Genomic DNA, 14331 nt, shown 5'->3' with positions numbered 1-14331 from the left:
ATACATTTTAAAATAAACCACTTTCCCTCACATATCCTTTTTAATTTATATGCTTTTTTAATCACCATTAAATCGAACCTTTGTAATTGCAAATAAGAAGTACTGTATTTGGTTATTTTTAGAATCTTTATGACCACGGCAAATACGACTAATACGGCTATTTCGCTGCCTTCACGTATCAGAAAGGTGGCACAAATGTTCATAAATCAATCCCAGAATAAAAAACCATTAAGGATATTATTGCGACGGCAGAGTTTCGTAAATATTTTCAATATTCCTTTGCCTGTCTCTGCTCAACGTTGAGCGAAACATCAAAAACATGTCTCGGTCAATAACTTTTACGAGTATGTCGCCGGCCATTTCCACTCGAGCAATTAATACGTGAGCAAACTGGGAAATGTGACAAAGCGAAGGAGTCAAGCCCAATGCCCAAAACCTCAAGCCCGAAACCCATAGCCAAGTGCAAAACAATGTTCCACTGGCTGATGTATGTGTCTGCACAAAGGGAACCAAGTGGTTGACTTGGCTTTAACGAGACATTCAATGTCGCGACGGGCTTGAGCCGTAAGTCGATATCCAAAACTTTTATAGCCTTCGAAGGGGGGAGCGGGCAGTCACTGGTGTGCAAAAAGTTCTGCTACTTATTTTTATCACATGCACTAGAGACATAAAAACGTATTAGCGGACAACATTGCACAATTGTGAAATCCAAACACGCCTCTCACATTGACACAAGCCTCTCTATATATAGATGCCTGGGACTTAGGGGGCTTATTATAATTATCATCATCATCACCATCGCTCGCATTATGATAGGCCGTGCAGATTATCATTCTTGTCTAGCGCTGTCTACAAGAAACATAACACATTTTCCATTGAATAATAAATTTTGTGCCGTTTTAGCTGACCTGGGAGCATAGAAAAGCGCACACACACACACACACAGAGTGTAACGCTGTCAAAATCCGCTCATATTTCAAGCAGCGAAGCGGAAATCCTTTCTCTATACAGACTATACTATATAGTATATGTATGCGAGTATAATGCGCTCGCTTCTGCAGCTCACTACATTTTTGCAGCTCGTTAAATAGGCGACAGAGTGCGAGAGTTATAGAATAATAACAACAATGGAAAGATTTTGTACGAATGTTATTACAGTTGTTCTTATTGTTGTTGCTGCTGCTGCTGCTTGTAACAGTAGCCGCCAGACTTGCCTACTCCCTGCCCTGTTCTCTTCTTTGATGCAAGTCTGTCCCTACCATCTAGCTGTGCGTCTCTCTCGGCACTGTGTTGGTTAGATTTTGCCAGCTGGTTGCATTGTGTGCAGAAAGTTTTAATTGGATGCTTATTTGAAAATTTACTTGCTTTTTCGTAGCCCGTAAAAGAACTTTCAAAGTTATCATAGTTATCAGGCAGAGCAATAATGAGGCAAATCAGACAGATCTATATAGAGTTATGAGAAAGAACTTTGACGAACAAGAAGACTATTATTTTAAAACAAATTTTGTTTAGTTGTTAAAGAGTGTACGCTTCGATCTAAAGTATTACTTTGGAGCTAGCACAAATAGATACGCTTTATAAAAAAATGTATGAGCATTTTTCGTAAGTAGTTGGAACATCACACTATATGCCCCAAAATTGTAAAAAATACTTTTACTACCTTTAGAAAGCTGTTTTCTTAAATTTTTAAAGTATCCAAATTTTGTGCGTATAATTTGTTAATTTATATATAATTATTATTATGATATAGTTATAATTTAAAAAGAAATTGTATATTCCAATTCCAATATTCCATGGCCCTAAGGTTGAACGCAATTTTTATTTAAAAAAAATTTTTATATGCAAAAAATGATATATCTCATACTTTCTCTGTTCATTTCTAGTCGCCAATTAGTTTATAGTGAGAATATCTTCAGAAACATCAGAAACAAACTTGCTCTCAGACCACAAATAAATTTATTTTTCCATCCACCTGCTACACAAATATCACGCTCCTTTCTGCTTCTATTCTATCAATGATATTCTATACTAATATGTACTGTGTACTATTTTTTTGTTTTCCTGCATCGCTTTAAGCCATGTTCAATGCCATGCAAAAATAGCCCACACATCATATCAATGGACTCTACACTCACACATAAGCTGCTATGAACAGTTTATGTCCCTATTTTTATAAACCTTTATTCATGTTGTGCTTGCATGGAGCGTCCAATATTATTAACACGAATGCGGCGAAATGTTTTCATGTTTTTGACCTCAAATTTGCCCAATTAGCCATGGCTTAAATGCACACATTGCACAAACACAACATCCAACGAAAATATTGCAATTAAAATCGATGTCGTTGTCAGAAACACTAATGCCAAAACACTAATTACATTTGCACAAAACATTTGAATTGAATTTATAATTGCCAATTGGCATTTGTTCATAATTGTGAACAAACAGTTTTTGCACATTAATAAATTATAGATAACATTTTCTAATGTGTGGAAAGCGGTTTTCAAATAGCATAAATGATGATACAAATATTTGAACAAATCAAATGTAAAATGGATGAAAACTGCAATGAAAGGAGCATCATTAAATTGAATAAATTTTTAATAATTTCGGAATATGTAGTTGCAGTTTTTATCTAATTTTAAATTCAACTATTGAAATAATTACCGTCTTCATTAATTATGAATTATTATTGCTATTAAAAATATATATATAAATTAAACGAATATTTAAAAAATTCAAACAAATTTGAAATTTATCTTGAAGATAAATTGAATATCATTGATGGAATTGCAAAACTACAAACGAGTATATCAGGAAAGTGATGCAACTTCAATTAAATCCATTGAGAATTCTTTGCTCGTTTGGCATTTACTTTTCATAATAGGTCAAAGTTGCCTGCAAATAATTTGCATGCATAGCTTTACTATGAAAGCTCTATTAATTCTTTATTATAATAAAATATTTACTGTTTTTTTTTCAATCAAATTAATTTTTTTCAGTGTTATTGGTTCTCTAGAAATTTGTGTCTATCATTTGTTTAAGTGCTCATTTATTAAATTTATGCTACCCTAATGGTATATTGAAAACTCCTTTCACCTTGGGTTATCCCTCTATGATAAACTGCCCTTGAGGCGTACACCCCACAGCTATTGTCTGACCATTGTCTGTACCTGCCGCAGCATTATTGCCTCCATTTGAGCTCATAAACGACAGCCATCAGCTAACCGCGCTTTCGACAAAAACCTGCGCCAGGCATTCAATAAAAACTTCAAAACACACAGGCATTATTATAACTTGCCAGACAGAAAAACCAGTTTCGTCCTATCCAGCTTGCGGGCTATCGAAAAACTTTTATCAAAAAACGTTCAGCTCAAACGGGGACAGCCTGTGCCATAAATGAGTTGACTCGTTGTGTTTTTTTTTTTTTTTTTTTTTTTTTTTGGCTAATTTGTGCTGCCGATATGATGCATTATCTTTGAGGCAAAAAAAAAAAAAAAAAATGGGGGCTGTGTCCTTTCGGCGTATACGCTTTTGATCTTCTGCACACGAATTAGCCGCCAACGAGCGTGAATAATGTACAGTGATCTTTTCAAAGCATCATCATCGTTTGAACTCCACTGGCTGTATTTCTGACATTGCCGGCCGGCCATATGTATAGTACGATAGGTTGGCGCTAATCTTAAATTCATTTATCTTAGACGACCGACCACCACATTAAAGTGCCGCTGACACGCGTCTCTGTGGCATTCGACTACATACATATATGACATGTGCGGTTTGTGTTCTATAACCCCGCACAGCACCGCATCGCACCACACCAAACCACCTGCACTCCCCTTCCCTACAATACCCATAACTACTTACTCGCCAACTGACTTGTTTGCCCGTTTTTGCGACGCACATTTCTTAACATACATATATTCTTTGCACATATTTTAGATTGCTGATATGTATTGTATAGTAGTATGTGGAGTTTTCTTCGTGTTGACTTTATGGCTTTTGCGGTTTTGTTTGTTTTTGTGTTCTTCTGCGCTACTGGTCTTGAGTCGTCGCGGCGTTGGCTCTTTTCAAATGAATCGTCGCTTGGCAAACTACGAGTATGCTTACCCATTATTTTCATTATGAAGATATTGATGCTAATTGTATGAGCATGCGAAAATGGGTGTGTCTGGAATAATACTATAGAGTGTGTGTGCAGGAAGTAGCAGCGAGTTATGCAATGCGATCAATTGAAGCATTACGAGCTTCAATACAAACACACTTTATTATTGTTTTGTTTGTTCGTAAATATTTTATTTACTTAAACGTGCAATTTCATAATTTTCATGCAATTTTTCCATGAAAATAAACGACTTGAAGTGTTCAAAGATCATATTTATGTATCACAATACATATGTATCTGGGTTTTAGTTTATTAATTTATTTCTCATCCCTTTCTTGTGTCGGAAACTGGTCTAAAGAAATTCCTCTCATTGTTCTGATCATCATATGGCAAAGCGAAGCAAAGAGCCGTAGTTCTCTGTGTTTTAAAAACCTAAGCAGCTTTAATTAAAGTCTACCCATAGAACGAATGTTATTTACAACAGCTTTGCAGCTACATTGACCCGACCTTGTTTTGACCGCAAGAATAAGCATAGACTTAACCATAGAACAAAACATCTTTTAATAGCTATAAAATTATTAAAATCATTGTTATTCAAATCAAATGAAAAGAAATGATTTCTAATTTACAAAGGCCGTATACTCATATAATCAGCTTTCAATTGAAAAGTGGGTCAACAAATTGCTAATCTTTTCAGCTTTCGAGAGAGAATGGGAGCACAAAATATCGCAAAAAGTGGAGACTATTTATAGCAAAAATAAAAAAATTAAAAACATGTTAATGGTGATTGCGCTTTCCCATAACTCATTCAGCTATTCTAGCACTGCTACTAAAAAAGAAAAGTAAACATATGTACGTACGTACATACATATAGTGTATGCATGTTAATCCCACGCTCATTAAATTGATTAGAATTATGTCACATTAACACAAGCATTAAAGACGACACTACCCGCGATTCCAATACGACTGAATCGTAAAATACATATCAGCTCCGAACAGCAAATCCAAGCTAATAAAATGTCGAGATGAAATATATGTCCATTCTAAAATGAATCGGAAATCATGCTCGCTAGCTGCTGTTCCTTGTTTTTTGTTTTTATGACGCAGCTCTAAACCCAGTTGCGTGCTATATCGAATCGAACAAGTGTTTGTAGTTTTAATAGAGCAATAAATTCGTAATAAATATTGGAAACTCTGGCTCCAATCGAACTGGTCAAGACTGACGGTTACAATTGGCCCACAGAAATGAAACACCAAAAAAGTTCGGCACATAAATATGTACAGGCAATAAAAATTTGTACGTATTAGAAACGGAAGGCAAAGCTAGGCAGAAATAAAACAAAACATTTGCATTATGAGAGTGCACGCATATTTCAAAAAATCAAACACACATTCAGCTTTTTACGATAAGCAACTAAAACACAAAACAAAAGTCGTAAATAGTTTTACATTTCATTAGGTCGGCGGGTCGACCGACAGTTGTAAATTGCGTAAAAACAGAAAACAAAACAAAATCATTGACGGGTGTGCCATAATTTTTACACCCTCTAACCAAAACATAAAATGGTATATCGAAATCATGCAGGTGTGTGGAACACGAAACAAGAGGCGGCTTTGCCTCAGCAGTCCATAAACGTCTGAATGTCTGAACGGCAGTATTTTGACAATTTTGGGGGCTACGACCCCAAAACTTGGCGTAGGGAATTGCTTAGTTATGGTGATTTTTAAATGTAACACCAATTTTTTCCACGATAATATAAGATTGGTTTAATATAAAAAAAAAAAAAACTAACTCTCAATGTCTGCATATCTGAACGAATAATTTTTGAAAAGTTTGAGACTCGAGGGGTTTAAAAATTTTGTAAGTCTAGCACTCTTTATGATATTTTGATTTATTTTGGTAGAGTAGGAAGCATTTAATAGATGTCTGCATGTCTGATCGACTGACTCTTGAAAAGTCCGGGAAATAGGGCTACAAAACTTGGTATGCAGATGCTTATAAGTAATATGTGTCAAATATTTTATTTTAACAGCCACAATAACAACAAAATAATCAGCATAAATAGACTAAAATGCAGTCGACTGTGCTGACATAGAAAATAGATTTCACAACAACAACTACTACAACAAAGCGAGCAATATACAGCCACACCTGGCGTAATGAAACAAACGTGTGCATTGTGGTTTGTTTATTTATTAATAGTTGTTGTTTTTTGGTATTATTACGTAAAGTTGCGACGTTCACTCAACTTCATAACATCAACAACAAAAACTACAGCATTTAATTAATGAGTTGTTGGTTACTCAGAAAAAAAAACAATATAAATATTCAGCGCGTTTTTTGTCTTTTGCTTTTTTGTTTTTATCATTTGGTTGTTTGTTTTGCTGTTTTTTTTACTTTCATTTGCATATATCCATAAACAGGGAATCGTAAAGTCAGCTCTGCATAGTTCAGCTCAGTTAAATATATTCAAAATACGATAAAAGTGCTCGATTTTGTTTACTGCCTGATAAGTTTAACACATTTCTTTGTTGGCGCTACATTTATGTACAAGCCAATGGGGAATATTAATTTCGATAAGAAATGGAAAACTATTACTTATGAATACTGAATAAATGAACTGAACTGATACTAAATCGATGGTTATCATAACTATATACATATGTATTATCTTGTGGAATTTAAATCTCATTTCTAATCTGACCCAATCTGTTTATTCTTCCGTTGCGGAGCTATCAAATTTATTGACGCAGATTTTCGTTAAGAAGCACTTTTGTTCTCAATTAATAAAACTTGCATATACTATATGTATCTGTTCAATATTTCTTACTTTTTATGCGTCACATAGTGAGCCATCTGGAATCCCTTGAATACCGACAATAGAAAAATACAAACTTCTTAAAAATTAGCTTGATCATCTTTCTTTTCCATTCAACTTGAATTATTCCAACATACTTTTATTAAGGAAGCCCTGCACAAACTTGCAGAATCGCTGCTAATTAGTTTAAAGCTACTCCAAATTTATTGGCTGTACGACTAATAAGGCAAGTTACCAGAAACAAAATTGCATGCACACACATGAGTAAGTGAGCTGAAATATAAATTACTAATGAAAATTAAGTCGCCTATTGGACACGCAAGCCTCGCACCCACGCACTTTCCCAACTACTTGCCGTTTATTTCGTTACACTTTTCAATTTTCGTAACGCGCCACTAATTAAGCTATTTTTGAAACAACATTTTCTGAAGCACGCATGCACAGAGAAACACATCTGGGAGTGCCCATTTGTCAGGGCCCGTGTCTGGCACGCCCCGCTCTTCTTTCAGGTCTAATAGTCTGCGTCTCTGGTCATTCTGTCTGCCAACATGTCTCGCCAGAGAAGGAGAGATTCAGAGCATTTAAGATCGCGTGTAACAATCGCCGACGCAGCTGGCAGCTGTGCCCAATTAATGTCACTTTGCGCACTATAACAATTTGTTAATGCCGAAAAATAAACTATACAGTCTAAACTCCGTACAATTAACCACAAACATTAAACATATTGATTACATAACATTTCTAAAAATAAAGAAGTCTATAAGAGCTTTTGGTCTACTTATTATTCTGTTCGAAGGTCTGAACGCCTATTTTAGTATTAAAAGTAAAAGGTGGAACCACCAAACTTTTTACACAGATTTTTCTCATGCCTAAGCATAGGAAGTTTACGTTTCCGTTAAAATTTAGTTTAAAGAAATAACAATTTTAATTATGAACTAGTAAGTGTTGCACGTCTTTGCCTAACTAAATAGTTTTGCTTACTTATTATATTAGGCCTATTTATTAAATTGTTCCCTTCCAATATTTCCATATTAATTGGGTAAACCAAAAAGAAATTTAAATCTGGCTTCGTTGTTTATTGAGGGCTAACTGTACATTCATTATTTAACTGCAAATTCAGCAACCCCAGCATATATAAATGTGTATTCGCCGAATATTTCTTAATTAAGTTTAATAGTAATAAATAGGCTGGAAATATTTCAATAATTATATATACTATCGAAGTCAGAAATAAAACCTGAATCGCTTTAACAATCCGTCTATATTTGACCTTGAACCAATTTAAGATTTTTATATTTATAAACCAACTCAACCCCCTCACTTGTGTTTCATAGATTTTATTACGCCGTCGGCAACAAAGTCGAGGGTATATAAAATGGCTTTATGTTTAGATGTTCCTGATTTTTCCAACCAAATTTCTGACAGGCACCAACAAATGTGAGCAGCGCATGCCGGCGGCATGTTTAATTTTATTTAATTCATCCGATTGATATTTTCAGCGCTTTTGTAGCAATTTGATTCAATCATATTCAAAATTGTATTTTTGATATTTCTGCTTTTCTTTTTAGGCTGCAAACATTTTTGCAAATTGAAATGAAATCATAGCTTTCCAAATATAAACTTATTTAATTATGAAGCAAATGCTGCATTGATGATCTAAAACAAAACACATTTAAATGCTAATATTAGATTTGACTAGAGCCAGAGATAAATGAACACACACATACCCGGAGAAAACCATTTTCATAAATCTCATTAATGACTGTGCATTTGTATTGGTTTATGGAGTGCCTCGGGGGCGCCATTCAAACGACTGTCATTCCCAATGATGACACTTTTTATGAGCCATTGCACTTTACACTTCGGCCATTAAATCAAGCAAAGTATATGGAGAACTTGAACATAAATAGTGGAAAGACTTATCAATTAGAAAACAGAAAACAGAGATTAGACTTGAAAGAATTATGTATTATTTATTGCTACACACTCTATGCAAAATCCCAGAGTATAGTTCCTAAATCAACTTGATAAACGAGCACTTTCCAAATTTGTCATTCAATATTGAGCAGAAATACTTGGACATGTAAGATGGGAAGGAAGGGCAGCGACAACCAGCAGCAGTGAGAATGAGTTTTTTCTAAGAACTGAATCGTAAATATACTAAGTAGTTAGTTGTCACCCCCAAGTTGTAGTAAGTCATCAGCCGTGAATCGTTCGAAGCAGAAGTCAGCAGAGAGATAAAGCCGGTGGTGCATCGGAGCAGCGTGCATATATGTTTTAATTTAGCCTTGCGTGTTCGCCGACTGCATCATTCTTATATTACAATTCAAATACTTTAATTAATGCAACTTGGAATGATTATAATTAATACTACATGATGCATCTCAAAAATAAGAACACAGATTTAATGCAAAACAATCACCATACGACTCAGTGTAACGTGTCCTTCAGAGTGGTGATACAAGATGTTAAGCTCTTGCCGTTTATTGGTAAAAAAAAATGTTCCGAAAGCAAAATAGTTACATGTGGGGAATATGGAGATTGTTTATCGGGCCGAATGCGGCGAATCCGATGAAATAAAATAATTAAATTGAAAACATTAAATTTCATCATGAGTTGCTTTTGTGTAGATGTTATGTTCTCCTTTTTTTCTAATTCTAACAATGTTTTGCACCCATATCATAAGCACAGTGTTACCAAAAATCAACTTCTATCCATTCGATTGCGTACAAATTTGAACCGAATGCCGGTATTAGATATATGTGGTCCACCAGAAAGGGCGGGTCCTGTTTACATCATATCCAAAATCACATACATGTGCATTCCAAAAATTGAATATTAACATCATAATCACATGCATTTATAGATTTTATAGAGTTAAAACTAATAATATAGTACTTACAGTAGTCTACACAATTGTAATTGTTGTTTTTAATAATGGTTACTAAATCGATATATATATAAATATACAAATAAGTAATCTACATGTACTAAATTCTATAGATTACAGATGGTTAATTGTTGAATAACAGTTCTTTGTACCTAAAAGCGTTAACATGAATGAAAAGTATGCATTGTATTTGAAGAGAAGAGGGAATCGATAACAAATTTCTATATTTATTTACAAAGAAAGGCTCAGTTTCGTATTTTGATCGGTAAATTTCAAGTTTATACAAGTATTAACAACCATGCGTAGAAGATTGTTGTTGTGAACTCTTTCTGTGGTCTTTCATTCTGTTAATGAATGGGCATTGATACTAAATGATGGCAGACAACAAAAGTTGTTAATTTATTATACAATATTTGTGTAGAGCTTTGTCTTTCTTATAAATTCTTTTCTTAATTTGTATAAATAGAAATCCCAAAAAAGTAATCACAATTTGTTGTGATGCTGCACATTCGCAAATTTACTTGTATGATGAGATTTATCAGACAGAACGGAACTGGGCATTAAGTAAACAAATTTTTAACACTTTGGCATGTAAACAAATTGAATGATGGGCATTGAAACACGCAATACTCGAAAGTTATAAATAATTATATCTACAGAGATATGTATGGTTTGTTATAACTAAAAATCGCGATTTAAAGCTTGTAAGCCTCTTGAAATGTTTGCTATTATTTAAAACGAATAACAAATTTAACAAATTGCCAATAAATTAACTGAAATAGCTGAAAAGTACTAAACGAGTTTGTCTAAAGAATTTCTGAAAACCTCGCTTATGTCTCATAAACAAATTTATTTTAATTAAATGCAAACGGCAATATAAATTATGAAATTTAACAGTTGTTGGTTGATTTCATGGGCTGCTAGACCATTTGCATTGGCGCCAAACAAAAAATTGCCAATGGAATTTATGGATTTACGTCAAATAATTGAAGGGGGAAAAAATAAAACAGATCGCTTACCTGATCTTGACAGAAGTAGCCAAATCCGATAATGCCAGCTATGGCTAGAAATAGGCAAAACACTATAATTGTTCGTATTTTGGAGCGTGGTTCCATTTTTTTAATTTCATAAACGCCGCTTGGTAGTAATAAGGCAAAATCACTGTCAACTTGTACGGATACGTTCTTATGCATATCCACGGGCATGTTCCATAGCATGTGGCTTAATATTTTTCATTCAAAAACTATGATGTGTTTTAATTGTTTAGCTTTTAACGCGTTTTACTTACAAAAATAGTCGGACAAGTTTTAAAAGGCGGTAATATGGTTAGGATAGTAAGAAAATTGATTGAACAAAAAAATAACATTTAACTTAAAATCGAACCTCAAAGCTCATCATCATCAATGTGGTCAGTTTTTCCACCTCCACGATGCAATGTCATTGCCCGATAAAAACACAAAAATTATAAAAATAAAAAAACGAAAACGAAAGAACCGCACTTCGCCGCCCACCGGCCACTTCACAATCACATCATCGACTCAACACGTACGCGTACATTACGGCGACCAATCTGAACGATCGATTTATATATGCTTCCACACAAAGTTGCCGCAGTAGCTGGCGTCTGAGTTGGCCTCTTCAAAATGCAATTAGTACCGCCACAGGAAGTTGTGCTGTAAAAACAATAACAGAAAAACTTCAGTTTCTGCTTACAATGAATACAAAATAAACAAAGATAAGAGAGTTTTTCCAAACGCATGTTTGACTCAAACAGCGAGCAGTGTGAAAAAAGAGTACATAAATAAATAAATAATTAAAAATGAAAAAAAATATAAATATACCTAATGAGCGCTTTAACAAATTTTGTTGATAAGACCTCTAATTGGGTGCGCTCAGTTGATAAGCATTCAATAATATATTGACACTTTGATTTAAATGGTCAGCATACATATTAACTCTTTAAATGATTTTTCCACCGATCGGTTCAATGGCAGCTAAACAAAATAATGACCCTACCCATATACATATATGGTTTATTATAAAATTGTTCTTAGTATGGATAGGACTATTCCACAAACAAAATTTAGTGTCCCTAGCTGTTACAGCTCAAAAGTACACGGTGATCAGACGGACGGACAAAAAAATAGGGTTTTCGACTTATTGTAGCAATAGAATCAAATTTGCTCAGACAACTTTAAAACATATATACGTTGGTAAAGCTGGAAAACTGAATGAAAGAACATCCATATATATTATGATCAGCAAATATAGAGACATAAAATATGTGGTGAAAATCAAACATCGCAATAACGTTGCAGTATTAATTTATAAAGGAAATTAAAAGCAAACAAACAAAATTTGTTGGCAGTTTCAATTAACTAATGAAGTGTATACAATAATCTAGACATATATTGTGAGTGTAGTTAAACAAACAAAATGCAGAGGTGTCCCAAATGTTGCTTGTAAATTGATATCAAAAGACGAACTACGCGACAGGCCATAGATAATAAAAGTACATAAATCATAAAATTGGTAACAAAAACAAGCATGAAAAAATAAACATTAAACAGTAGCGACAAACTGGCAGCCACAGTCGCCAACATGCAGTCTGTTTGACGCCCAATGTGGATGCCCACAGAAATAATAACAAGAACAACAAGAGCAAGAGTAATGATGACGGCGTGACGTCGTCTCGTTTCTTTGTGGGCTGCTCCAATTTCCGCAATATCAATATAAACCTCTGTCTTTAGTTGTTTAAAGTACGCAGCCATACATTTCCCTTTACTCGTTCATATTTTTGCCTACATGTGCAAAAATAACGTTCGATTACAACAAATAGCTGAATGGACAGCAAAAACTAAAGGCTAAAAATAGCTTCCATTTGCTAATAATAGCTAATCAAATAGCTAACATTAATGAAACTTCAATTTGGGGTATTTGTATTTGGTTATATGGAGTAATGCAATTAATGTGGTAGTTATAAACATAGCACCTTAGTGATAAACTGAAATGACAATATTTCGAAATTAAACTAAAGTATGATGAAGTTATTTGAACAGGCCGTCTGAAATAAAGCCGTTTTATTAATGAAATACCGCTGGTTTGCAGGAACAATAAACAAATTTAGATCCACTACTTTTGTATGTATTATCTTCATGAAAATAAATATTTCACCTAATACTTCCAATATCTGCTACTGATATTTTAGCACTCTGATAAGTAAAAACTGTCAACTTACATACATACACATACACCTAGATACAGGTTTTTGTTACTTCTTTGTTATAAAGTCAGTTAAACTTTCAATAATCGTTTCTAACTTTCGAAATCCGTAACTGACGGGAAAAAAGCTAAAGCGACAACACTGCTGGAGATGCAGCACTGCAGCTCTATTGCTAAAGGCATTCACAAACATATGTTTGACTTTCAGAACAAAAACGCACTTTATTTAATGCATTTCTCGTTGTTAGTTCATTGAATTGCTTAAATAACAACAAACAAGTGTTAATATTATTGTACGTGCAGCGTTTGTCGACGTCGACGTCAACGACAGAAGCGCACAAGGCTAACACTAAAAGCTAAATCGCATTTGCGTACGGCCAGCCACTGACGTAACATAATAAACAAAATGCCCACCATGAAGATATATGTAAAAGAATTAACCATTTAAACATTTTATAAACAAACAAACCAACACACGCACTGCCAACAAAAACAACAACTGTGAATACGCCGCTGCCGCTGGTGCTGCTATGCTGCTGTCGACGCAAAGCAGCGCAGTCGTAAAAAACAGCTGTTCATGTGTCGCACTGGACGAGTTTTAATGAAATTGTTTGGTAAATTTGATGCATAATTCACTTACTCTGAGTTAACTAAGCTGGACTTTATGTTAATAAACAATATGTGATGCACGACACTTTAATTTATTTAAATTTTTGTATATTTTTTAGATTAGCCAGCAATTTTAGCTTGCTTTTTGCTTTGTGCACAACATTCGCCAGTCGCAAAGCGCCGCGCCACTCGTAAGACAACAAAACACAAATAGGAAAGGTAAACTGTGCTTAAAAAGGTTTTCAACACACGACGCAATTGCTAAAATGTATTATAATGCAGTTTGTTTAATTTATTAACGATTTGCGTATATTTAATTTAGAATTTTATTAATAAACACGCCGCAACTTTGCGCCCGTTTTGCGAACGCCGACCCTCACGGTTCGAGAGCAATTTTAACAATGTATTGTATAGAAGGCGCTGAGTTAAATTCCACATGTGTGGACGACGACAGCTGTCGGTATCTCTCTCACACAGCAGAGAGTTAGAATGCCACTGTTAGTTGTTGCTCTGTCACACACAAAATCCACTGAAATGTTGTGAGCGGCTTTGTTTTTATTGCTCTTTCTCTTGTCTTAGCTCATTCGCAACCATTGAACCAGCACGCTCCGGACCTACTGATTCCGTTTGTTGCGCGCGCACTTTTCAGTTCAATTCAAATGCGCACAGCTGTGAGTTTTCAA

The 14331-nt window shown here is 34.5% G+C and overlaps 1 protein-coding gene across 1 annotated transcript in view; it reads right to left on the bottom strand.

Moving 5' to 3' along the window:
* The window catches only part of LOC115623833 (heparan-sulfate 6-O-sulfotransferase 2), a 150122-nt gene extending 136112 nt beyond the window's left edge, over window positions 1–14010 (bottom strand). The window contains exons 1-2 of the mRNA XM_030518378.1: window positions 13680–14010; window positions 10837–11490 (exon numbers count right to left, since the gene is read on the bottom strand). Coding sequence (XP_030374238.1) covers window positions 10837–11034 — 198 coding nt within the window. The 5' untranslated portion in view covers window positions 11035–11490; window positions 13680–14010. The remainder of the gene's footprint in view (window positions 1–10836; window positions 11491–13679) is intronic.
* Window positions 14011–14331: the final 321 nt, after the last annotated feature.

Source organism: Scaptodrosophila lebanonensis, unplaced genomic scaffold (assembly GCF_003285725.1).
Source record: "Scaptodrosophila lebanonensis strain 11010-0011.00,11010-0021.00 unplaced genomic scaffold, SlebRS2 tig00000053-arrow-pilon, whole genome shotgun sequence".
NCBI lineage: Eukaryota > Metazoa > Arthropoda > Insecta > Diptera > Drosophilidae > Scaptodrosophila > Scaptodrosophila lebanonensis.
The sequence above is the reverse complement of the archived record's forward strand: the minus strand, read 5'-3'. Positions and strand labels throughout refer to the sequence as shown.